Raw genomic sequence first — 25959 nt, 5'->3', positions numbered from 1 at the left:
ATAATGTTTTTAATGTGAAAAGAGTCGAATATTTCATCAATGCCAATGCATATTGTTCTGCAACAACAGATTTGAAAACATTAATTGAGGTGAGGGTTTGGAGTGCCATACCAACCAGTTAATGTTCAACTTTTCCCAGCAAGTTAAGTCATCAAGCATATATACAAGAGCAACGTTAGCAAAAAAAACAGGTCAGGTAGTAATTGCTACACTCTCATATCTTTAAATAATTTTTTTGGAATGAGATTCAGACTTCAGAACAACTGGGTTCCCCCAATCTCATAATGCGATGATTGTATTGTGTAGTTAAGTAAAACCAGGAATAGAATCCCTTCAGTGCGGAAAGAGGCCACTCCATCCATTGAGTCTGCATCGAACCTCCGAAGAGCATGCCACCCACCCATCCTATCTTTGCATTTACCACGGCTGACACTAAGGACAGCTTAGCATGGCCAATCCACCTGACCTGCACATCTTTGGGCTGTGGGAGGAAACTGGAGCAGCTGGCTGAAACCCACACAGATACAGGGAGAATGTGCAAACTCCACACAGACTGTCGCCCAGGGTTCCTAGTGCTGTGAGGCAGTTGTGTTAACCACTGAGCCACCATGCAAGATTTTCCAAATGAACACTGCTTAATTGGCTTCATCATTCAACAGCACTATCCTAAGTGTCATAAGTACCCAGAGATCTTGTATATAACAGTCAGAATGTGATCATAACATGCAACCCTGTAAAACTTCTGAGGAAGGGTCTTTCGACCCAAAATGTTTACTCTGATTTCTCTCTACAGATGCTGTCAGACTTACTGAGCTTTTCAAGCAATTTCTACTTTTGTCGTGTAAAACTTCTGATTCCAACAGGTATTGAGTCTGAAGTATCTCAATGCTGTTTACTCATTCCTTTTCCTCATACTCACTAGTCTGTATTTACCTAGGAGGTAGATGCTACACAGGTCACAGTGACAGAAGACGGTACTCTGTCACTAGAAGGGTGCAAAATTGATAAGAGATGGTGAAAAGACTGTGGCACTGAAGGTTGACAAGACATGGTTCAGATAAAACCATAAAAAATATCTCCAAGAATAGTGGAAGAAGTGTAAATGGAAATTACTGGCGCTCTGGCCATAATCTTTCAGTTTTCTCTAGACGCAGGGGTGTTGCCAGAAGAATGCACAATTGCAAACACCATCCCGCTGTTCAAAAAAGGTTTTAAAGACAAGCCCAGCAATTACAGACCAGTCAGTTTTGCAGCAATTGTGTGGAAGCATCTAGAAACAATTGTTCAGCCTACTATTCACAATCACATGGATTATAGTGTGTTGGTTAGGAAAAACCAGCAGACAAAGGGCAAGAGATGGTAGAAACTGCCGACGCTGAAGAATCTGAGAAAATAAGGTGTAGAGCTGAATGAACACAGCCGGCCAACCAGCTTCAGAGGAGCAGGAAAGCTGACATTTCGGGCCTGGATCCTTCTTCAGAAATGGGGAAATGATGTTTAACCGACTTGCTGGAGCCTTTTAATGAGGTCATGGTAATCATCAGTGAGTGGAATGTTGTTGATAATAGTGTACATACACATCCAGAAGGAGGCCGAGCCAGTGCCATGCATCACTCCTGTGAGAAACATTATAGCTCACAGAATAAAAGGAACAATAGCAACATGGATGAAAAACTGGCTAAGCAATCAGGAATAGACAGTAATGGTCAATAGAGACATTTTTGGCTGGAAAAAAGTTTGTAGCAGATTTCCCCAGAGGTTGGTATTCTTTTCCTAATACATATTGATGATATAGATCTTGCTGTGCAGGGGGGCATTTTCAAACTTTGCAGCCCTCTTGTGGTGCAGGGTTAATGTCCCTATCCTTGGACAAGAAACCCAGGTTTGAGTCCCACCTGCTTCAGAGAAGTGTAATCACAGTTCCGAACAAGTTGGTTAGAAAAATAGGTTCAGTACAAATATGAGGAAGCAATGGTCTAGTGGATTATCACTGGCCTATTACTTCAAGAAACTCAAAATTTGCACATGATACAAAAGTTGGAAACATTGTAAACTGTGAGGAGGACTGCGTAGAATATCAAAAGGTCATAAAGAAGTTGGTGGAGTTGATGGACGGTGGCAGATAAGGTTCAATTTAGCAATGTGTGAACTGAAACATTGTTGTAACAAGAACATGGACACAAAATATTAGAGGTACAGTTCTAAAGGAAACACAGGATTAGAGGTACCTCAGTGTATATGTGCAAAGAACTTCCGACACGGCACGACAACAAGAACATCAGACCAACTATTTCCCAGGGCAGAAAAGGCTAACACGAGGGGTCATAGTTTTAAGCTGGTTGGAGGAAAGTATAGAGGGGTTGTCAGAGGCGGGTTCTTTACACAGAGAGTTGTGAGAGCATGGAATGCGTTGCCAGCAGCAGTTGTGGAAGCAAGGTCATTGGGGACATTTAAGAGACTGCTGGACATGCATATGGTCACAGAAATTTGAGGGTGCATACATGAGGATCAATGGTCGGCACAACATCGTGGGCTGAAGGGCCTGTTCTGTGCTGTACTGTTCTATGTTCATAGGAACAGGACTAGGTCATTCAGCTCCTGAACCTCCTTCTGCCATTTACTGAAATAATGACTGATTTGTGGCCTAACTCCATGTACCTGCCTTTGGCGTATACTTCTTCATACCATCGCTTAACAAATATTTATATATCTCAGAATTAAATTTATCAACAGATCTAGCATCTACTGCCATTTGTGGAAGGGAGTTCCAAACATCTATCATCCTTTGTATGTAGAAGTGCTTCCTAACATCTCACTTCAATGGTCTGACACTAAATCTCAGACTATGTCTATAATTGTAGAATCCCCAACAGTGGAAATTGCTTATCTTAATCTCCAGGGCCAATAAATCCTTCCTAAGGTTTGGTCTGAGATTTGCTCACTACTTCAAGTGAACCCTGACAGGAATGACAGAATCCAGTTATTAGGATAGATTGGAGATTTTAGGACTATTCTCCTTGGAGGGAATGAGGCTAATAGGAAATCTGATCAAATTTTTCAAAATTACAAGCATTAAGTCTCTGCTCATTAAAGTGTCAAGAACTAGAAGGCAGAGATTTAAAATGTTTTGCAAAAAAAAACAAATGTGGTGTGAAAAAAACTTATTCACACATTAAGTGTTTTGGGTCCAGAATGCAGTGGCAGAGGCAGGTACAAATGATGCATTATTGAGGGTATTAAATGATTATTTAAATCGAAACAATGTACATGGGTATAGGGGAAAAGCTCGAGAACCATGATAAGTGATAATGTTGTTTCAAAGAGCCTCAATTGTCTACACAATCTCATTGTAAAACTGTAAATTGTAAAAATTGTAAAACGCTTTTATGAGTCACTAGTGGTTCTGTTGGATCAAATCAGAAGTTTTCAGATAAATTGTATGTTCAACACTGTTTAGGAAAATGTGATAAACTCTTTATTAATGCAACAGGTTGGGGGGAATGTGGGCAGAGAGCACAGTGAGCTTTGCTCCAAACTGTCAGTCTTTAAGTAAAATGGGCAGATGAGTCAGAGTACATTTCGTGCCCCCATCTTCTGTTGGGCAGAGTGCAAGGCATTTGGTCAGGGAACAGAAGGTGTATACTTTGGAATTCACTCATAGGATGCAGATGTCACTGGCTAGGCTAGTATTTATTGTCCATCCCTAATTGCCCAGAGGGCAGTTAAGAGTTAACCACATCGCTATGGGTCCAGAGCCACATGTCAACTAGACTAGATAAGGATGGCAGTTTCCTTCCTGAAAGAACATTAGTGAACCAGTCTTTTAATTCCAGATTCTTTTTCATTTATTTGAAATTCCACTATCTGCCATGTCAAGATTTGAATGTGGGTCCCCAGAACATTAGCTGAGTTTCTGGAGGAGTAGTCCAGTGAAAGTATCACTCTGCCATTGCCTTCCACCTATATCTGATTGTTTTTGCCTAAAGATGAAATCGACATAAAAGGCATCTCTACATGGAGAACACAGGAATTATTTCTCAAAACAATCTATATTTTTCCTCCACTTTTACTTTGATTTTCCTTAACAGCGTCACTTTGATTATCCAACTTAGCCTGCTGCTTCAGGTTTTTCTCATTACCTCCCAGTACTTGAGATCTCTGTTTCTATCTGTTTTCTGAGTCAACTAGAAGAGTTGAGTGAAGACCAACCAGAATTTAGACCATATAAAAGGTATTTTATAAGAATTTAGCCAAAACTCATAAAAGCTCAATGACTCTTCACTGTAAAAATGTTTTCTGAAAGACAGAACATTATTCATTCATATGCACAGTTATGGGGAGGCAGTGGTGTAGCGGTAATGTCACTGGACTAGCCAATAGTGAAAACTGAATCCTGTAAAAGTCTGGAATAGAGAGCTGGCCTAAAGGCAACCATTCTTGATTGTTGTAAAAACCGATTCGGTTCACCAATGTTGTGTAGGAAAGAAAATCTACTGTCCTTGTCTGGTTTGGTATACATGTGACTTTTGACCCACAGCAATGTGGTTGACTCTTAAATGCCCTCTGGGCAATTAGGGTTGGGAAATAAATGCTGATCTAACCAGCAACAGGCACATCCCATGAACAAATTAAAGATAAGGATTCCACTGTCTGAAATCTTCCTGTTTAAACATGTTCACAACAGTCGCAAGTATGATTATAACTTCTAAAACATTGAAAGCTTTGCAACACAAAAAACCTAGAAAGAAATTCCCAAGGAAATCATTATAGCCTTATGCTAGGAGAATGTGGGAGGTGTAGTTTGCCCCCTTTTCAATAACACGGACAAAAGATTCCAAGAAAATTGCGTATCCATATTCTTCTACCTGGAAGAATGCATGACATCCAAGAGTTAATAGAGAAAATATTGAGTGTATCCAAATATTTATGCCTAAAAGAGAAATGGACATAAATACACTATCCAATCTATCAGACACAGAGATTATTACTCAAAAATACTATCTGTATCTTCTATCCAATTTTTTCCATTACTTTCCTCATTAACTTTGGTTGTCACCCTAAGCACATTGCATGTTTTGTTCAATTCCTTTCAGCTGCTCACATCCCTGTTCATGTCTACGCACGGAAATATTTAGAAGGAATGCAGTTGAGAACAATCAGTGTTCAAACCAAGCATAGAGTCTTATCAGAAATGTGGTAAAAACTCATAGTTGTAAAAAGGACTGGAGCCTTTGCATCCATGCATGCAAACCACATTCTGAAAAGAATAATGACAGACTGGAATGTATTAAGTTCTTTTCGATAGATGATGTGGCCAATATGAATAGCAAAAGGTACATACAGGATGTGATTGAGAAGTGATTCTGATAAGGGCAGGTAGGTGCTCTGTATGGATTGGAGCACAATCCCATAAACAATTTCATGCAAATTATTACGTTTGTGCAATTTGCAATATTGGAAAACCCATGAATAATTTCAGAAGTGACTGTCCAGTAAGAAGAATTGTAATTAGGTCATGAAAACTATTAAGACTTCAAATTGGCATTGCTACCCTCTCTGAGACTTGCCATCTTCAGAAAAACTGGCTGAAGGAACAAGCAGTGGTTACACCTTCTACTGGAATAGGAAAAGGAGAACAAACTGCAGATGCTGGAAATCAGAAACAAAAACAGAAATTGCTGGAAAAACTCAGCAGGTCTGGCAGCATCCATGGAGAGAAAGCAGAATTAACATGTTGGGTCTTGTGACCCTTTTTCAGAAGTGCCATTAGCTAGGAAAAGGTTGATATCTATACCGAAGATGGGGTTGAGGGGGAGGCAAGGAGTAAATAATAGATGGAGGTAGAGCCCAAAGAGAGAGAAAAACAGTTGGGCAGACAAAGGAATCTGTAAAGGTCAGCCTGGGAGGATCAATACCTTCTAATGGTGACCATTAGTGGATGACAGTTGGTTGCTGTGGTAGCAATCCATATCTAGTGTATGGGGGTTGAGGTAAGGATATGGAAGTAGGTGCTAAGGCCCTAAAATTATTGAACTCGATATGGAGTCCTGAAGCCTGCAGCATCCCCATATGGAAAATGTGGTCCTGTTCTTGTAGGTTGTGCTGAGTTTCGCTGGAGCACTGCAGGAAGCCTGAGACAGAGATGTTGGCCAGGGAACAGGGTAGTGTGTTCTAGTAGCAGGCAACAGGAAGCTCAGGCTCATTGTCGTGGACAGAACATAGATGTTCTAGAAAGCAGTCGCCCAGTCTGCATTTCGTCTCCCCAGTGGAAAACAGACCACATTGTGAGCAGCAAAAACACTAGACTAGACTGAGTGAAGAGCAGGGAAATGACTGCTTCACCTGGAAGGTGCATCTGGGGCCTTGGATAGTGAGAAAGAAGTAAATTGGCAACTCATTGCACCTTCTGCAAATGCATGGGAAGGTGCTGTGGGGGTATGAGGTGGTGTTGGGAGTGGAGGAGGAGCAGACCAAGCTGTCCCAGAGGGAAAAGTCCCTGCAGAATGTTGACAAGGGAGGGGAGGGGAATATGCATCTGGTGGTGGCATGCCACTGGAGATGGCAGAAATGATGACTCATGACCGTTGTGGATGTGGATGCTGGTGGAGTGGTAAGTGGGGACTGAGGGATGCTATCACTGTTGTGGGGAGGGAAAGAAGGGGTGAGGGCTGAACTGTAGGAGATGAGTTGAACACGGCTGAGGGCCTGGGCATTGGTAGTGTTGTGCAATATTTTGTTGAGGAAGAAGGACATGTCAGAGGACCACTTTTAGAAGTTGGCATTGTCAGAACAGATGTAACAGACAGAGAACCTGGGAGAAAGGAATGTTTGATTAACACTTCCATGCCTAAGTTGGTTTTGCCATCCAAAACAGGACATTGTGTCAACTGTCAAAACTCTCCAATGGTGCAATTGAAATACTCGTGACACTTTGCTTGGAGCTCATCAATACACAACTGACGTCATATATGTACATATTTTTCTACATTTATGCAAGAATTACATATTCAACTCATAGTCAAATGTAAAGAAAATGGTTATTTAGATATTCAGTGAAAGGCGGTTTGTGAAAGTTGATCTCAATGAGCTAACAAAATAAACAAGCAGCCGACGGAGCTAATGCTCTAAAATATCACGGTATACAGAGGTGCTCCAGTAGCTCAAATGAAGTAGAGGTGACGGGAAGGATTTTTAAACCCCACGAGTAGGATTGACAATATATTATTGCTCTGACTCTTGAGTTGAGATCCCTGCATTAGACTTGAACGGCCAGCCCTTCTCGACTCACTGCGTATCACCAGCACTTTTATTATTCACATTCACTTTCATAATCTCAGAACTGAAGTTTTGGTCTTTTGCTTTTTAACTTCTCCGGTCCTGGCAGCTGCACCTCCAGTGCAGACATTACATTTGCATCATAAAAATTGTGCGATCTTAGCCAATTCCTGAAAACTCATTCAATGCTTTTACAACCAGAGACACTAAGAACTGCAGATGCTGGAGTCAGAGGCAACACAGTTTGGAGCTGGAGGGACACAGCAGGCCCGGCAGCGTCAGTGGGAACAGGAGAAGCTGACGTTTCGGGTCGGAAGCCTCCTTTAGAAACTTTCCTGCTCCTCTGATATGCCGCCTGGCCTGCTGTGTTCCTCCAGCTTCTCCGACCGATATCATTCAACGCCGTCCGTTTGCCAATCTTCACCTTCCAGCTGGTGATCCATGCTGTCAGTCAGCGAGGCGTCTCCCTATCTTTGCCGAGGCACACAGACTGTTCATTTGATCACTCCTCCGACCCCGAAGAGTCTCCCGTAGACAGGCAAACTTCAGTGTCTGCAGCAGCACGGCGGTCGTATCCGCCCGAGGGAGATGTTAGTGAGAACGTACGTTTGCGGAAAATAACCTGCGAAAGCGGAGGGACTTGTTTTTGGACGGACTGCGGAGCAAAGTGCATTTCCGAAAACAGAAACTATCCTTGATAATAAAATGTGAGGCTGGATGAACACAGCAGGCCAAGCAGCATCTCAGGAGCACAAAAGCTGACGTTTCGGGCCTAGACCCTTCATCAGAGAGCTTTCCGGAAGTTCTGTGGCCGGCGGAGGCCGATGTGACGTCATCGGTGGGGTCTCCGGCCGTGTCCTCATGGTCAATGGCGGCGGGTGCATGGTGGGGGAGGGGCAGGGACAGAGTCGGGATTTGGGAGGCGCAGGAATCCTCTTGTGGGTGGCAGGGGCCAGTGAGTTGGTTGTACTTACGATTTTTGGTGTCCAGTAAAGCTGAGTGGAACTGGGTGTTCAGTCTGTGGATCCTGCGGAGGATAAAAAACAGCAGGGGTCCTTTGCAGGTCTGGGAGAGGGAGGCTCTGAGCTGGGGCAGGCTGGATTGCAGTGCCTGGAGGTGCCGGCGCATGGCTGCGAGTGTCTGTTTCAGGACTCGCAGGGAGAACCGCTTCTGAAGGGTCTGAATATTCTGAGTGTAGAGGTGGTCACGGTTGGGGCCAAATTGGGAAGGCTGAAATGTGGACTGTAGTCCCTTGGGGATGATCTGGTTCCGTAGGCAGGTGCTGAGAAAGGTGATGTGGCTGTGGTACCTGGTTTGCTTCAGGACATGGTCGAGCAGTTTCAAGGCCGAAGAGATTACAAGAGAGTTGCAATGGGAGAGAGATTCCCTGAGGTTGGTCCGGAGGGAGGAGGGTAACTTCTTCAGGTTAGGCATCCCTGGAAGAGGCTTCGCAGTGAGGTTAAAATAGTATCAGAGATAATGGGAACTGCAGATGCTGGAGATTCCAAGATAATAAAATGTGAGGCTGGATGAACACAGCAGGCCAAGCAGCATCTCAGGAGCACAAAAGCTGACGTTTCGGGCCTAGACCCTTCATCAGAGCCTTGTCCGGATTAAACACAGGGGAGTCTAATGTGGGACGGAGACAGTAATCTGCAAAACAAATTTAATCTGATTCCATCTACCCATCCAAAAACATTCAGTTCCGGAAATGATGTACACAAATTCTGTACTAAAAGAGAAAAAAACTTGCTAAAGCAAGGAATCGAAATCAAAATCGCCTTCGTCTTTTTTTAGAAAGAAGATTAGAACATAGCCAACCAAGGCTGAAATTGAACCCAGGTTTCTTGGTGCTGTGAGGCAGCAGTGCTAACCACTTGGATATAGAACTCTTATTTGGCCCTCTAATGTGTTTCTCAGCACTGATGCTTTGTTTACTTGTTTATTATTTTTCTTTTCTGGTTTAATCAATATACTTCGGGTTTTGCCATTACCTGCTGTACCTGAAATGGGATTCATGATTATTTCTTTAATCTCTGTCCCGTTACTTGATTTTTAAACTGCATTGTCTTGCTTCACCCCTCCTCCCCGTTTACTAGTTTAAAGTCTTAACGTCCTTCTGACTATTTTTTCTTCGCACCAGTCCATGAGTCCCAGACTAGTTCAGCTGGAGTCCATCCCAACAATACAGTTCCTTTCAAGCGTGTGTTGTCAGTTAAGTTGTTTTTATTGCAGCAGCTGAACCATAGGAAAGTCCTGTAAAGATAGGTTGCTCATTATATTGACCACCATTGTTTATTCAGACGCATTACACTATATTTTCCAGTCATCAATATACCATAGTATAATATCTGCCATGGAAAAATGTGTTGGGAATTCTTCTGCAATGATTTGCACTGAGAGTGCAGTGGGACCTTGATCAGACAGGCCAATGGGCCAAGAAATGGCAAACAGAGTTTAATTTAGATAAATGTAAGGTGTTGCACTTTGGTAAGGCAAATCAGGGCAGGGCGCAGACAAATAATGGTGGGGCCCCGGGGAGTGTTGCTGAACAAAGAGACTGAGGGGTGCAGGTAGACAGGGCAGTGAAAAAAGCATTTGGCACATTTGTCTTCATTAGTCAGCGTATTGAGTACAGGAGTTGGGATGTCATGTTGTGGCTGCACAGGACATTGGTGAGGCCACTTTTAAGAATACTGTATACAATTCTGCTATAGCAAAGATGTTGTCAAACTTGAAAGGAATCAGGGGTTTGAGCTATAGGGAGAGGCTGAATATACTATGGCTTTTATGCCTGGATCATCTGAGACAAAGGGGTGCCCTTACAAAGGTTTATAAAATGACAAAGACACAAATAGGATGAATAGCAAAAGGTCTTTTTCTCAGGGCAGGGAGTCCAAGACAAGACGGCGAAGGTTTAAGGTGAAAGCGGAAAGATTTAAAAGGAACCTTGGGGCAACTTCTTCATGCAGAGGGTGGTTTGAGTATGGAATGAGCTGTCAGAGGTAGTGGCAGAGGCAGGTACAATTACAACATTTAAAAAGCAGCTGGATAAGTCTCTGAATAGGAAGGGTTTGGAGGGATATGGGCCAAATGTTGGCAAATCAGACTAGATTAGTTTAGAATATCTGGTCGGCATGGATGGTTTGGACTGAAGTTATACATGCTGTATAACTATATGACTCTATTTAAATATTCAGTAATCATTATCTTTGAAAAGAGAGGTCCTGCCATTGAACATTAAAAACTATCCAAGCTCCTGCTACACTTGATTGACAATCAGTTTTGAAATGGAAATAGAACATTGGCCACAAGTTACAAATGACCCGTTGGGGTTTATGTTTCAGTGGACTCCTTTGTTGTCACTTCCCAGGATTTTTCTGATTGCTGGGGCTGAATTTCAACCAGAATTATTTATCTCAGCAGGAGGGGAGCAGTGGTCAAGTGACAGCTGTATTGTGCTCACATCTCTGCCTCTCAACACAGCATCGTAAATCTTAAAACTGAAAGAACAATGTGTTCTAGTCTATTCCAAACCTACCAATAAAATAATTCATGAGCAGTTGATAGTTTTGTCTTGGCAAACTCCCCCAAACCTCCCAAATTTGGGAATGGCACTCGCCTATGAAACTTGAGGACTATGAGATGCCGTAAACCACATCTGGAGGCCAAATACAAATCATAGTAATAGTAGTTATAGTCCCAGAGGACCATAGAGCTGCTCTCTCATTACAGAAAGGTAACTGGTGTTGAGTTTAACCTGAGGGTCACCAGATCTCAAACAAGGAGCAAGGTGAGAGGTCACCTACATATTGACCACAGCTGGTGTGGAAATTGAACTGCCCTGTTGACTTCACATCACCAACGAGCAATCCAGCCAATTGAGCTAATCGGGACTGAAGAAAGTCATTATCAGATTCAAAACATTAACTCTGTTTCTTTCTCCACAAATGCTGCCAGACCTGCTGAGTTCCTCCAACATTGTGTCTGTTTTGTAATTAGCCCTCCTGGCCTGGTCATTCCTCAATACTTTTGGGCCTAGATGGCCTAGGACTGCTGAGACTGTCCTGCCAATATGTAGTCACTTGAAAGCAAGCTTTGCACTTAGTGGTTGGGGATTGGGTGATAAAGGATCCAAGGATCTCTGGAGTATCCTGATAATCTTCCAAGGAGTCCTGTGTTTTGCTTTTTTAAGGGTGCCTACTGGAAACACCCTGATTCTGAAAGGAATAAGGTTGAGGTTTTTTGTCCACTTCTCATCTTACCATTGCTACTGACAGCAACAAAATGCAGGTCTTTGTGCAGTTTTAAGGGAGACATGTAATGTGGTGTATCTGGGTCTCCAAGGCTATTTTTTTTGGCCTGTGGACTTAAAAGTTGGAAAAAGTAATGCTTTAAACAAAGGTGACTCTCGAAGTGATGCTAGTAGGTTTAAAATCAAATTGCTGGAAGACTTAATGAGTTGTATATACAATGTTGCTTTATTGGAGTGATTCTGGCCAGAGCCAGTCTTTTATTGACTTTTCAATTGGCGTCAGTTGTAGGTGCAAGACAGCCCAACATAATAACAACCTCGTTATTAGACCCTGCGTGCAAGGGTTTAGAGTCTTGTATGAGAACAATACACCAGACACATCTATCTTGTGAAGGGAACGCAATCACTTCCCCTTCTCTGCCTCATGCGTGGAGAAGTAAAAGAAAATACTTAGAAGCCAGCTGCTCTCTCTCACCTTTCCTCTGTCAACTGCTCTCGCTGCAGATTCCCTGCTAAAAGGGAAAAGGGACCACCACCTTCAAAGACAATGATGGAGCAATTTCTTAATCAGTGAATTAAAAAGTGAGCAGTTATACCCACAATCTTGTGTCATCAGCAAAAATTCAGAAGGAATCCAATGAAAATTAAGTGTAAATGTCTGTGATCCAAACTAGCGCTATTGAACTGTTTCCGTCTACTTTTCTGTCTACCTTCAATATTCGTGTTTGTCGTTATGCATCTGTATGTTTGAATAGGAATTTTTTTAAATGTAAAATTTAAGTGATGCAGTTATAGATTAGCCATTCGTCTTGTCTAACTTTCGTCAATGGTTAAATGTCTGATTAAGAAGAAAACAACAATTTATCTGGCATATTATCCTAACCTGAATTTGGGAGGTAGAAATGGGCGCTTGGGTGATTTAATTGCATTTTCACATTTGTCATGACTTGGGAATAGTGGAGTTTGATTTCCAGCACACTAACCCATAATTCATTACAATATGTTCAGTCAGATTCATGCATGCCTGAACCTGTATGATACTGATTCAGTTGGTGTACTCCTCCACTTTTTGGTGCAGCTTACTAAGTGTCTCTGACAAAACTCCCTACTATTCCTATATCTGCCTCTATATTTTGACAGTCATTAATGGCAAAGACCATGGGTTCATCTTCTGTCTGAGGCTAATCAGGTGTCTGGACTCAGAGAAGTGTCACAGACCTGGGGCATTTCTTCCTTGATCAGCTGAGGAGACATTTCAGTGATGTGCTTAATGCATTCTGCTCCTGAGTCCAATCTAGAAGTAATATTCAATGAGGGGCAAATCTCTAAAATGTTGGAGTGTGGGGTTTCAGCGGCTTCTTCCTCCGAGATGGCCTCTTCTAGACGCTATTTGTGGTTGCACAAGTGAAGAGAGATAACTAGTTGTCCCTAAACGAATGAAAACGTGTACAGATTATGAATGATTTAGAACTGGTGTTAATCAGAGAGCAAAGTAGCACTGCACAGTGAAATCTATAGTTCGCCCATACAGACATAGAGCAGGGTAGGCCATTCAGCCCCTTGATCCTGTTCTATCTTTCAATAAGATCATGGTTGATGTGGTAACAACCTCAAATCCATATTCCAGTATGTGCTGATAATCTTTCACCCCCTTGCTTATCAAGAATCTATCAATCTCAGTCTTAAAATATATTCAAAGACTTTGTCCTGCCACCTTTTCAGGAAGACAGTCTGAAGAATCGCAAATTTTTGAGATAAAAAAAGCCTAATTTCTTTTTTAATGACCCTTTGTTTTTAAATGTTAACTCCTAGATTATTCTAGAAGAGGAAACATCATCTTCATACCCACCCTGTCAAAATTCATTGAGATTTTAGATGTTTCAATCAAGTAAGCTCCTACTCTTCTAAACTTCAGCAGATACAAACCTAGCTTATACAATCTTTCCCCATAAGACAATCCCACCCTCACTATTCCAGGTTTTAGACTAGTACACCTTCTATGAACTATTTCCAATGCATTTATGTCCTTCCCTAAAGTAGGTGACCAGTACTGGACACAGTATTCCATATGTGGTGTCAATGTCATGAAGCACAACCTCCCTACTTTTACATTCAATTCCTCTCAATAAATTAAAACATTCCATTAGCTTTCCTAATACAGCCTTTTTGTAATCCAGACACAAGGACACTCAGATCCGTCTTCATTTCAATTGTCTGCAATTTTCATCATTTAGGCAATATATTTCTATTTTATTCTTCCTATCAAATTAGGCAATTACACACTTTCCTACATTATACTCCATTTGATAAATCTTTGCCCACTCACTTAAGCTATCCAAGTATTTTTGTAGCCTCCTTATGTTCTTTCCACAATTTACTTCATACCAGTCTGTGTCATCAGCATATTTGGCAACTATAGATTCTATTTCTTCGTCCAAGTCATTTTTTGTAAATTATAAGAAGTTGCAATCCAAGAACTCATCTTTGTCATTCATTATATTTTGCCAATCTGGAAAAGGCTTATTTATTCCTACTGTTTCCCCATTAGGAAGCCAATCTTCTATCCCCGCCAGTATGCTTCCCCTACGCCATGAGCTCTTATTCCCGCAGTAAGCACTGATGTGGCACCTTACCAATTGCCTTTAGCAGTCTAAGAACAGTACATTCATTAACTCCCCTTTATCATTGTATCACACATTACTTCTTCAAAGAATAATAGATTATTATCCAATAGATTGGTCAGACATGATTTCCTTCTCACAAAACCATCTTGATTTGACCTGATTACCATGAACTTATCCAAACGACCTGCTATAACATCTTTAATAATTGTAAGGATCCTGCCCTTTTATTTCTGTGACTTTAAAAACATTGGCGGGCAAAGAGAAAGAACAGTTTTTGAAAAGAGGGATTTATCAGGATGGCTATATAATTTACAGCATAGAATTTGATACCTTCTTATAGTTTTTTGAAAATAATTTTTAAATTTTTTAAAAAATTAAACAATGACCTGCCATGTGTCTTTGCACAATTATATGCTTTTCCTTCAAGTTTGATATTATCTTTAATCTTTCAAGTTAAGGAATAGCTTGTTCCTTCCTTGGATTTATTTTTCTTAAACAGTTTAGATATATCTGTTCTATGTATTCTGACATGTTCCCTTAAAGGTCTGCCACTGTGTCTTTCTGACAAGCTCCCATTGAGGTATTCAAATTCATATCTGAAGGCTTGCTCTTTTCCTTGTTCACAGTGAGGATCCTTATATCTCCAACCCCTGCCTCTACCACCTGTTTTAATCGCCTCAGCCTGATTATGGACCAATTTCTCTTGCAATGGAAAAAAGGGAGTGATTGAGCATGATCGAATGGATGAAAAAGCAGTTAGTCATGATGCCTTACCAAGAGGCATGCTGAGGTGAATATGTAGGATGTGAAGAGGGTAGGAACAGTTTGGGAGGATGAAGCGGGCGAGTGCCTTTGAGTGGACCTGTTACGTATGAGAGATATAGTCCATGAGCCTTAGTGAGATGTGTATGTAGTAGCATAATTAAAGTGACTGGTGGCAATGTGGGTGTGAAGTAACAGAGAGAAGATGGTGCCACTTAAATTTGCTAAGTGCAAGAGATCTTTTTCCTGTACTGCTGTGCAACCCTCTGACCAGGACGTAGCACTGACTGGGAATGTTATTTGGCTCAATGGTCTTGGTGGCATGGCTTCATGTGGCAGTTCACAGAAAACAAATGGGTGGCCCGCTTTCCCCCCATCATGTCCACCATTATCTTCAGAACCCGTTTGATGAAGCAGGATTCAAGCTTTCATCCGTGCCTCATAGTCAATCATGATAAAGGTGTGGCTTGCAAAAACTGACATGGTGTTCAGCTGAGCTTTACATATAGTGCCAGCAGCATGAATGCTGGAATGTCCTGGCAATGGCAAGCACTTGCATCCCTCCTGCCACACAATTCCCTAAGAAGGGCAACCGAGAGCCTGCTTGCAATATCAGTTAGGTGAAGACTGCAGATTGTATGGGCCATGGCAGATTGAGCACTGTGCATCTCTCTCAGTACCAACTGATATGGGAAATTTCCATCCTGCCATATTTTAGCCTGATTTACACAAGATTGACCATTATGCTGGTATATATAAAAACAACTTCTCAAATACATGGTATTGAATCTCGCTTACATTTGAATAAAACCATGAATATGCAGGCAGCTTCAAACCATTGAAGTGGTAGTCCAAAAGGATCCCATGACTTTTGACAATGCTACAGCCTGAGAAAGGATAAACTCTCAAACAGAAATAGGTGTTTCAGCCCATCAGATGGATTTCATAAAACAAAAGAATTCTGGAAATCAAAAATAGAAATTGCTAGAAAAGCTCAGCAGCATCTGTGGACAGAAAACAGAGTTAATGTTTTGGGTCCAGCGATCCTTCTTCAGAATTGTTCTGAAGAAAGGTCCTTGGACACAAAACATTAACTCTGATTTCTCTCTACAGATGCTGCCAGATGGGTTTCACCGTTCAGTTGTGATCATTTTAGCAGGTACATATCCAAAAACTCTTTATCTGTCTGGTTCTTTTGCCCAACATTAGTCTCAGTTTGCGGGGGGGGGGGGGGGGGGGGGGGGGGGGGGGGGGCGGCGGCGGGGGGAGGAATGGGCAAGACTGGATCAAATTTCTGCAACTTTTTAAACAATGAAATTTTCCCTGTCTTTCTCCCCAAAACACAAAATTCTTAGTGTTTAAGAAAATGTTTTGTCTGGTTAGGGTAGCTGGAACTCAGGGTATAGTGCAGAATAAGAGATAACTGAATAAATGAAGAATTTCTCAAGTGATAGGGTCTTATATCTGTGGAATTTAGGTACTAAGAGAAAAGGAGAAATAGAGATGATGCACGCAAGTGCTGAATCTTGGAGCAGGCTCGAAAAGGAAATGATCTTCTCCTGTTCCTATTATTTGGGGAGCTGTAAACATTCCCAGGTGACCTTCCCATCACATTGCAACACCCTGACTCTCTGCAATGCTTGCAACTCAGACTCGAGCTCAGCAGTTCGGAGCCAGGTTTGTTTATGCTGCAGACACTTAGCACAGGTATTGTTGTCCGTGACCACGATACATTCTACGGAGTCGCACAGGATGCAGTCATAGCACACCGCAATCCTTGCCATATCTGTCTAACACAATATTTATTGAGGAAGTTTACTAGTTTGGAGACAAAAGAACATTCACCAAGTATTGATGGCTGTAATAAGGTATAAAATGGAGCACATCTTTGCTGATCTGCACTGTAGCTCCACATTCACCAAATTCACAACCTGGCACTACTACTTGTCACTTTCAGCCCTTGTCTCATTCTGTATAGTCACAGAATCTTTGTACTTGAGACAGGATTGCTAGGGCACCTTCAAGTTGCAACTAAGTTAGCATTCTATTACATTAATTTAGCACCTATTCAGGCAATCACTTGCTGTTCATATGACTGATAAATGCCACTGCCAGGCAGTTTCTCAAACTAGGTTTCTTAACTTGTAGTTTTGACATTCTAAGTTAAAGGCTGTTCATGGAAATTGCATTGAGAAAATCTTGAGATATCCTGCCGAAATGAAATTCCTAGGTACTTGTTACTCATTCCAAGCTGTGTCTCACACTCATGCTTTCCTCACTTCAATTAGATCGTGCTATAATCTTCTGTAAGCAAGTGAATACAAGCCCACTTGAGACAACCTTTCTTTGTCATGTAAGCCTTTATGCCCAAGATCAATTCAGTGAACCTTTGCTGTAATCTCCCAAGAGCCTCATTTGAGACTCAGTTCTCAAATCCTGGTCATTTCTGCCTCAGTGAACCAAGAGACCTGTACTCAGACTTTGGGGATTTTGGTAGCAACCATGTTCTCTAGCTGCACTGCTCCATCCTGCTGATAACAGTTTAGTGAATCAGTGCAGCAACTGCTCAGAGTCCAATTCTTAACAACGAAGTACACTCTGTTGTATTGTAACCTTGAACTAAATGCCCATTTTTATTAATCTTTTAAATTATTTTAAACTTAAATGGCCAACTGAGATCCCAAAATCTGCTCTTCCATATTCCCTAATTTCTCATATTCTGATCAACCTTTCTGAGATGCTGACTTTATTCTCCTCAACATTGAATTTAATGTCACAGTTTTGCTCACTTACTTAATCTAACAATGTCCTTTTGCAGTTTTTTTGCTCCCTTCTATATTAATTGTGTCACTGAGTGTCATTACCAGCTTGGATATATGGCCCTCTATTCTGCAGTCTAAGTCAGTAACATACGAGAAAAGCAGAGACTCCAATCCAGATCTGTGGGAGACACCATAAAACAGATCTGGTCTTGCAATCCTGGTAAGATGGTGACAAAAGTTAAGAGCAAGATTAAAATTTTAACAAGATGACCACGTCCTAAGGATCCAATACCAAAGGAGTTTTGAAGGAATTCCCAGGGACTTGCAAAAATCTGCGAGAGGAGGTGTAACATTCTAGCATTATGACAGAATAACTTTTGCTATGATTGACTACTTAGATTTCTAGTTGCAGGGTATACAGATGTTTTGCTGAGATGATGTGGGGAACTAGTTAATTAGATGCACATTATGAACATTAGCCTTGTAATCAGAAGAATAAAAATAGGTTTCTGATCACATTCAGATCCCAAAATTCAGATAACAGAAACACAGATCAAAAAAGATTAAAAAAAAACTTCAAGTATGTTTTTGCAAATTATTTTATTTTCTTTGTTCTGTTCTAACAGTTCTCATTAAAACTGAGTCAATGGTTTTGGATTAAATCCATCTTTAACCTTCACACCTTCAATAAACAAACGCAACAGCAGCAACCACTGGAAATCTGAATGCAGTTGCAGGGAAGACAGGTGCACGTTTCAGTTTTAACATTCCTACAAAACAGCTCCAGGAGACATTCAAATTGGTTAGGCTGGTAGGAATTTGGCATAATGTTACTCTAATAAAGTTATAAGATGCTTTGGGTTAACACAGTTTAGATACATGCAAAAAAACGAATGGGTTTAAAGAAAAAAAAAGCGTGCTTGAAGTTCGTGTTCGGCATTACTACTGTTCCCTTTGTCTAGTATGGCAGCATCATCGTTTCCCTACATTCAGTTGCTTTTTCCAGGAAACCACATTTTGTACAACCACAGAAATTAGTTGTCTCTGTCTTGTTCTCTCACTCACTCTGTCGCTGTGTCTCTAACTCTCTCTCTCTCTCTCTCATACACACAGAATCGCTCATGGCAGTTTCTTATTATATACAGTAAGCTACAGTTCAGTAAAATAACAACGTCTTTTAAAAGATTTCTTCAATGGTCATATTGATGAATATTTTTCAAATTGATAAAAGTGTGAATTGAAAATATTAACTTCTAAGATGTTGCGTTTTATAGCTTCCTACTGTTCATGTCAAACGCCTCAGCCAAATAAAACCACTTGTAAAATATCTTTGGCTGGGAACCCAATTAATACAGGATGTTTTATCTTGAAAGTAGCCAACCTGCAATACAACAAACCAAGTCCCAGTCTCTTTAGATACTCCGACTATTTATACAGACTACCTCCTTTCTATGGGCTTCTCTGTTAAATATGTACACCCCTAGTCAGAGAATTTAAGTTCAAATTACACAACACATGAAAATTCCACTTCTTGTAAAATAAATGTTCCATTTTCTACTCTTTCTTTTGCAACAACTTTCAAAGCAGGAATTCTAACAGATATAATTAAAAAAAAGTTACTTTAAATTCTACAAGTAATTATTTACCCCAATATAATCTTACAGTTCATTTCTGTACAGGTTTCAAACAGTTCTCCACAGTGGAGTAAGACTTTTGCAGAGTGTACAATGATGATATTAGGCATTGTCCTGTGAATAATGTCTCATGATCTGAAGCATGAAAAATGTCGTAGCAGCACCTGTAAACAACTCCTCAAGAGTGAATTCAGAAAACTCAGTCCATGTGCGTCTGGTCAGAAATATTTGGACTCCCACTCAACAGCTGCTGTTCTTGAACTCCCCGTTCTCTGTTATTGACAGTTTGGTGGGATTTGTGGGAGAGATCCCGTTCCGAGTTTGCATGCTGTAACGTTCCTTGACCTGTGTTAGAGCATTCATCAGCCGAGAGTTGGCAGAGTCCAGGGAAGTGATTCGTTTCTCCTAAAAGAAAAACAAAGCAAGTCAGGAATGGGATGCTGAGTGATAGGGTCAAATTCCTCTTGACAATACTTCGCATGAATAGTTTTTAATAACATGAATATAAAACGAATAGCTAAATCATTGTCTAAGATTATCAGCAGGGTAAGGATAAAACACACTGAGAAAGGAGGTGGGAAGCAGCCAAGCTGGAGTCTAGTAAAGGCCTTTAAAGATCTCTGGCCCAACTCCATCCCAACTGTGCAACGGTTATTGTTGCAGTCAAGTTCCATTTGTCCAAGCAGAAGCACAGCAGACTCCAGTTTAAATCCAGGCAGAACAATCTTCCTTTAGAATATGCCTTTTATAATTTTTGCAATACTTCCAAAGATAGAAAATGTAAAGACAGATATCTCATCCTTGTGATTCATGTTGGTAAACTGACACTAAATTTTAGTTGCACAGCAGATTGAGAGAAATTGGATTTGAGTGATCATGGTCACAGCTTGATAAGCATATGGCTGATGTGGGGGTCAAAGCAAAAAGGTGATGGCTAATTTGGAAAAGCTTAGAATATAATAAATGGCAGCAAGAAGAATGAAACAATGACCAAAGGAGATTCTCTTCCCCATAGTGGAAAGGACCCTTCCATATGCAATGAAATGCTATTCGTTCAGAATTCCTTTGCCCAATGTAATCAGCTTTCTCTTAGTACACAAGAAAAAAAAGAGTTCAGCTGTTCTTGTTGAATCAGACCTCACTACTGAGCATATCATACAATTCACAGATGAATCCGCTTGAAAAGGACAACTTTGTAAAAAACAGTTGTTCATTAAAAATATCCTTATTAAAATCTATTTGGCAGAAAATTAACTTTTATTTTAACTTGAATTTTCTATATTTATCCTCATTGCACAGTCACTTGGCAGGTTATCTGACTCAACAGAAATTAAAATTAATTAGAACCCGTAGGTGGCACTGAATAGCTACTAGGATCTGGAACAGTGTCTGATCTTAGAAAAACTCTAATTTCTGAGACAGAACTTGGTGCTTTCACTGCCAACCCTGGCTGAAAATAGCAGACTCAATAAAAACTCCAGGATTAAACCTAGAGGCTTTGGTGATAAGTTTCTTTGCAAGAGTAATGAAACATTGGAGTTATTATAAATTTATGTACTATTAATTTCATTCACAGGAAATTAACATACATTAAGTTGAAATTTGATGCTCTACTAATTCCAGACAGAACTTAAATTTTTCCTATGAAATTAGTGAAAGTCCCTAATTGACAAATGAATAGTATGATGTGGAATTGAGTCCTGTCGGTAAGAATTGTCTGAATTTGACGCTTTGTGGGTATCTTAGCTTTTCTATCCCATAGTCACCATTCCTTATGGCTAGCAAAGGGCATTACTTGAAAGTGCTTAATTACATATCAGTCAGCTTGGCTGTCATATTCTCCCAAAACTGAACTCAACACTGCCCTCACTGAACTCTACCCTGGGTAACTAATGTCCACATTGTGGAGATGTTGCCAGCACCCAGGCAATGTCACTGCAACTTGAGCCACTGCTTTCTGGAGACAGACAAAGAAAGTAGAAATGGACAGGAAAATTGACAGGAAAAGTTGTGCATTTCTTTTCAAAGTTTTTGTGGGTTTAGCACAGCTCTAAAGATCTCCCATTTCAGTAATATCACTGTACAGTGCGGAGCGTTTCTTGGTGCTCATTTTTCAACTAGTTATCATGCAGTGTTCTTAATTCTACACCTTGAAAATTTCAATGTTATATTTATCTTTTAAAAAGTGATGTCGATGTTTGCAGCAGGGGCAAAAAAAAGAATTACACAGTTCGAACGTGCAACAACAAGCCCGCACAATGCTAGCTGGAGACAGCGGGGAGGGACCAGTGGCTTTTCTCATCTCTATGAACTGCTTTGCTAGGAAATTGAATCTTACTTGCCTGTTGTGCTCATCCCATCCTCAAAATTGACCTGTAATCAATACAGTGAACATGTCACGGGCAATATTCGGCAACCTTGGCTACTTTTTTGAAGAGACATGTTTTTTTTGTGATAAATACAAAATTAAGGGAATAAAGCATATCTTCACATTACAGTACACAATTGGCTATCATGATTTTTTTTGGTAGCCAAAGGTAGTATAACTGTAATTATCATATATTACAAATACTAAACTAGGATGGCTGTGCCTATGTGACCCTTACTTCCAGTCAGAGAGCCCAGGGTTTAAATCTTAGCTCACCTAAACAGCTATGCCAGTTCTACTCTGGGCTACTGAGGGAAAGAAGGATTATTGGAGATGCGAGAAAAGGAGGAGATGAGAAGAAAAGCAGATGTGAAAGGAGGAGAGGAAGTAAATAGGAGACAGAACAGGACAGGAAACAAATCAAAATAGAGAGAGTGGAAAGTTAAATCAGAGGGAGCAGGAAATGTGGTGGGAACAAAATTATAGAAACAGAGATAAAGTTAAGTGAACAAGAAAATTCATACAGAAAAATGTACATAAGATAGCAAGAGAATTTTATAGAGGATAATAAGAAGCATCAGAAAGAAATAAACTTGTAAGACCAATTATTCATAAATTACAACTGACCAGCTATGACAATAATTAAATTTTTCTCTGCATCCCCCATGTCTCATCACTGCAGTTATCTGTCGTTTACTATTTTAGTATATAGGTCAGATATTCTAATTTTGCATTTCCCTATCTACCTATCTTTTCTGGAATCCCGTTGTGGTTCAGGTGTTCCTGGGATGAAGACTTTTGTTCTCATCAGAACAATGAGGAATTAAGGTAATTGTTAAAAAGTCAACAGAGATAAACCAGCTGGAAAATAAGATGATATTAAAACACTGGTTGGTCAATCAAAAAGTCAGGCATTTATAAAATGTAAAACATGGTAAAATAAAAAACAAAACTAGCAGAAAAAATCATTTTTCACATTTTAATATGAACATAAACGTGGCATCTAAAATGTATACTAACACCTGGACTAAACACATTTCCACAGACTGTGACTGATTAACATTAATTTTTAGGAGGGATTCATCAGCTGTTCTTTAGTTTGCTTTCTTCCGTCATCTCCCTGAGATGGATTAAAGCCCGAGAGAGTGCTTATTTATGGAATCAGTACCAATTTTCAAAGGACAGCTGGAACAAACTGAGTGCAAAGGTAGTTGTAACATGTGATATCAACTGCTGCAAACATTCAGAGCATATTTGATTGCCTCTTAGGAATGGACAAAAATCTGAGTTATAACCTAAATTAGGCCTCAGGTATTCTCACTTTCCAGGTGTGGGAAACATCAATTGCACTATGTCTGGTGAAAAACTGAACAGATCATTTAATCTTCCATTTCTTTTATGTTCAAATATATCACATAATCCCTACTGTGTGAAAGCAGGCCATTCGGCCCATCTAGTCAACACCATCCCTCCCAAGAGCATCCCATCCAGACTCAATCTCTACCTTATCCCTGTAAATGCCTATTCCTTAGCTAATCCACCCAAACTACAGACCCTGGACACTATGGGCAATTTAGCATGGCTAGTCCACCTAATTCGTACATCTTTGGATGTTTAAATATTTAAGACTTCCATTTTTCTTTTTTAATGCAAGCACTTACTTTCATTTTCAGTAATTTATTCAAAATTGTGGAGGCTGTCTGCCACACTTTAAAACATGAACAGTAGGTATCATTTCTGGGATTTTCAAAAAAACACAGTTCAATGCATGGTGTGGTTAAATGTTAAGATTTAAGCAGTATGTGCATAACATAGCAATTTAATAAGCTAAGCCTACTGGAATTGTACAGTTTTATAATAAAATTGTACCAGATGCAACTTATTTATTGTACCTGGGTAAGTTACTGGTAAGGTTTTGAATTACCATCCACTCTGTTCCTGAGACAACTCCACGCCTGTTCCTGACAACTGTCTGAGCCCCAACCAGATCACATACAAGCTTAGGTGACATTGTGATCCAAAATTGAGCTTTATGGGAAAATGCCTTTGTATGAGTCAGATGAAGAGGAAAAGAAAATGGATTTGAACAAAGTTAAATATCCAGCATTTTCTACTTGAGTGGAAAGCAATATAGAGAAGGATACATGTGCATTAAATCCAACAACAAAATGTGCATTTGTATTGCACCAAAACTCTCAAAGACCTCAGAAGTTTTGTCAAACAAAATTCAGCATCAAGCCACATAAGGAAATACCAGGACAGGTGATAGGTTTAGAATTTAAGGTACATCCTAAGGAGGAAAGTAAGGTTAAGCAACAGAAAGGTTTGGTGGAGAGTTCCAGATCTCAGGGTCACAGCAGCTGAAGGCACAGCTGCCAATGATGGAGTAATTAAAATTGGAGATTTAAAAGAGACAGAATTGGAAGAGCACAGCAATCCCTAAAGAGGTTACAGAGGTAAGGAAGGGCAAGGATATGGAGGGAGTAGAAAATAAGGAGCTGAGTTTCAAAACAGACTCAACTGACAGCCGCTGCACTAAAGTGACAGGCAAGTGAGACTTGGTTTGAGTTATGATAAGGTCATTCCGAACTTTGCTGTGTATGGGTTATGGAGGCTAGAAGACTGCTGACTTCTAACTTCATAACAATGCCAAACTCTGCCCTGTCTGGGCTAAACTGTCATCCAAGCTGTAATTACCTCCAGACTTGAATATTCCAAAAATCTCCAGGCTGGCCACTCATCTTCCACCTTCTATAAACTTAAATTCGTCCAAAATTCTGTTGCTTGTACACTAACATGCCCCATGTCCTGTACATGTACTAGTCCATTGCTTGAGCATTATCTTGATTTTCAAATTCAATTCCTTGTTTACAAATCCCCCAAAGGCCTCCTTATCTCAAACTCTGGAATCACTGACAACCTGCAGAGATCTCTAGAATGCTCCAGTTCTGACCTCTTATGCATGCTTAGTTTTACCTACTCTACATTGACAGATTGAGCCAGTGCAGCCTAGGTTCTGAAATTGCTTCCCTAAACCTCTTTCCTTTCCTTGAAAACAGTCTTTAAAACTCTCATGTACCCTCAGCATTTCCTTGTGTGGTTTTGGCTGTATTTCATTTGATAACGTTCTAGTGATGTAGCTTGGGGCATTCTACTACTCTCAAACAAAAACTATCGAAATGCAACTTGGATTGGGTTCATGATTGTATGCGCCCTCTTTAAGACTGCTTTTTCACTCCAGCAAGAAATTGAGAGACAGTTATTCTGACAAAATCAAATTCCTCTCTTCCTCAAAAGTATCTTCCCACTGGCCAGTAGCTTACTGAAATGACCATTCTTTTCAACAGACTGTATATGTTTTGGCAAATATGACAACTAAGCAAGGCTGATTATGTTGTCCAATGATACTTGCTTAAAATTCTTTCATGAAGAGATTTGACCTAAATACTATTTTTTCAAGATTATACGGCCCTGTACGAATACATCTTCAATCTTTAAACAAGCAGTACTTTGCTAATAAAAAAGGTAGAGTCCAACCAGAACATGTTGAGCCTGCAAGAAACTTAGATAGGAATACTTTCAGAGTGTGATCACATGGCTCAGATTTTGGTTAGAATAACACCATTATATTCTGAACTGGGTTTCTGAACTGAACAGAGAACTTGAGACTTGCTCGAGAGGCAACACCCTGTTGTTTCCTCTTTCTCTCTTCGCAGAATAGTGTGCAATCTGCAAACCGATTGAAAGCCACCTTTACCAATAAGGGAGAATCCCTGGAGAGAATTTTCTTGAATCTACTCCATCATTTGAAGGAGATTTAATTTAGCCAATTATAACTGTTCCAGGAAGACTGCCCAGTGCCAGCAGCTTGAGTACAGATTACCTTAAGAATAAGAGAAACAACTTGGAACAATCTGTGACTTACATTTTTATAATGAGTATAACTATTATTTGACGAAAGTACTTGAAAATTCCGGATGTGAGTTTGCTCGCAGAGCTGAAAGGTTAGTTTTCAGACGTTTCATCACCATTCTAGGTAACATCAGTGAGCCTCCGACGAAGCGCTTGTGTTATGTCCCGCTTTCTATTTATCTGTTTAGGTTTCCTTGGGTTGGTGATGTCATTTCCTGTTCTTTTTATCACAGGATGGTAGATTCGCTCCAAATCAATGTGCTTGTTGATGGAGTGCCGGTTGGAATGCCATGCTTTTAGGAATTCTCGTGTGTGTTTCTGTTTGGCTTGTCCTAGGATGGATGTGTTGTCTCAATCAAAGTGGTGT

At 40.4% G+C, this 25959-nt stretch overlaps 2 protein-coding genes across 15 annotated transcripts in view; both read right to left on the bottom strand.

Annotated features, from left to right (window-relative positions):
* LOC125456539 (torsin-1A-interacting protein 2-like) overlaps positions 1-8112 on the bottom strand; it is a 35704-nt gene extending 27592 nt beyond the window's left edge. For all 4 annotated transcript variants that reach the window (XM_048539740.2, XM_048539741.2, XM_048539743.2 and 1 more), the window contains exon 1: positions 7700-8112. In XM_048539740.2, coding sequence (XP_048395697.1) covers positions 7700-7718 — 19 coding nt within the window. In that variant the 5' untranslated portion in view covers positions 7719-8112. The remainder of the gene's footprint in view (positions 1-7699) is intronic.
* A 10162-nt stretch (positions 8113-18274) lies between these two features.
* Positions 18275-25959, bottom strand: part of rasal2 (RAS protein activator like 2) — a 348750-nt gene continuing 341065 nt past the window's right edge. For 9 of the 11 annotated variants that reach the window (XM_059647745.1, XM_059647746.1, XM_059647747.1 and 6 more), the window contains 2 exons: positions 21655-21685; positions 18275-19717 (listed from right to left, as the gene is read on the bottom strand). In XM_059647745.1, coding sequence (XP_059503728.1) covers positions 19512-19717; positions 21655-21685 — 237 coding nt within the window. In that variant the 3' untranslated portion in view covers positions 18275-19511. The remainder of the gene's footprint in view (positions 19718-21654; positions 21686-25959) is intronic. The other 2 variants (XM_059647744.1, XM_059647743.1) reach the window with 1 other exon arrangement.

The sequence above is a fragment of the Stegostoma tigrinum genome, chromosome 8 (assembly GCF_030684315.1).
Source record: "Stegostoma tigrinum isolate sSteTig4 chromosome 8, sSteTig4.hap1, whole genome shotgun sequence".
In the NCBI taxonomy this organism is placed as follows: domain Eukaryota; kingdom Metazoa; phylum Chordata; class Chondrichthyes; order Orectolobiformes; family Stegostomatidae; genus Stegostoma; species Stegostoma tigrinum.
Note: the sequence above shows the minus strand (reverse complement) of the source record. Positions and strands in the feature narration are given on the sequence as shown.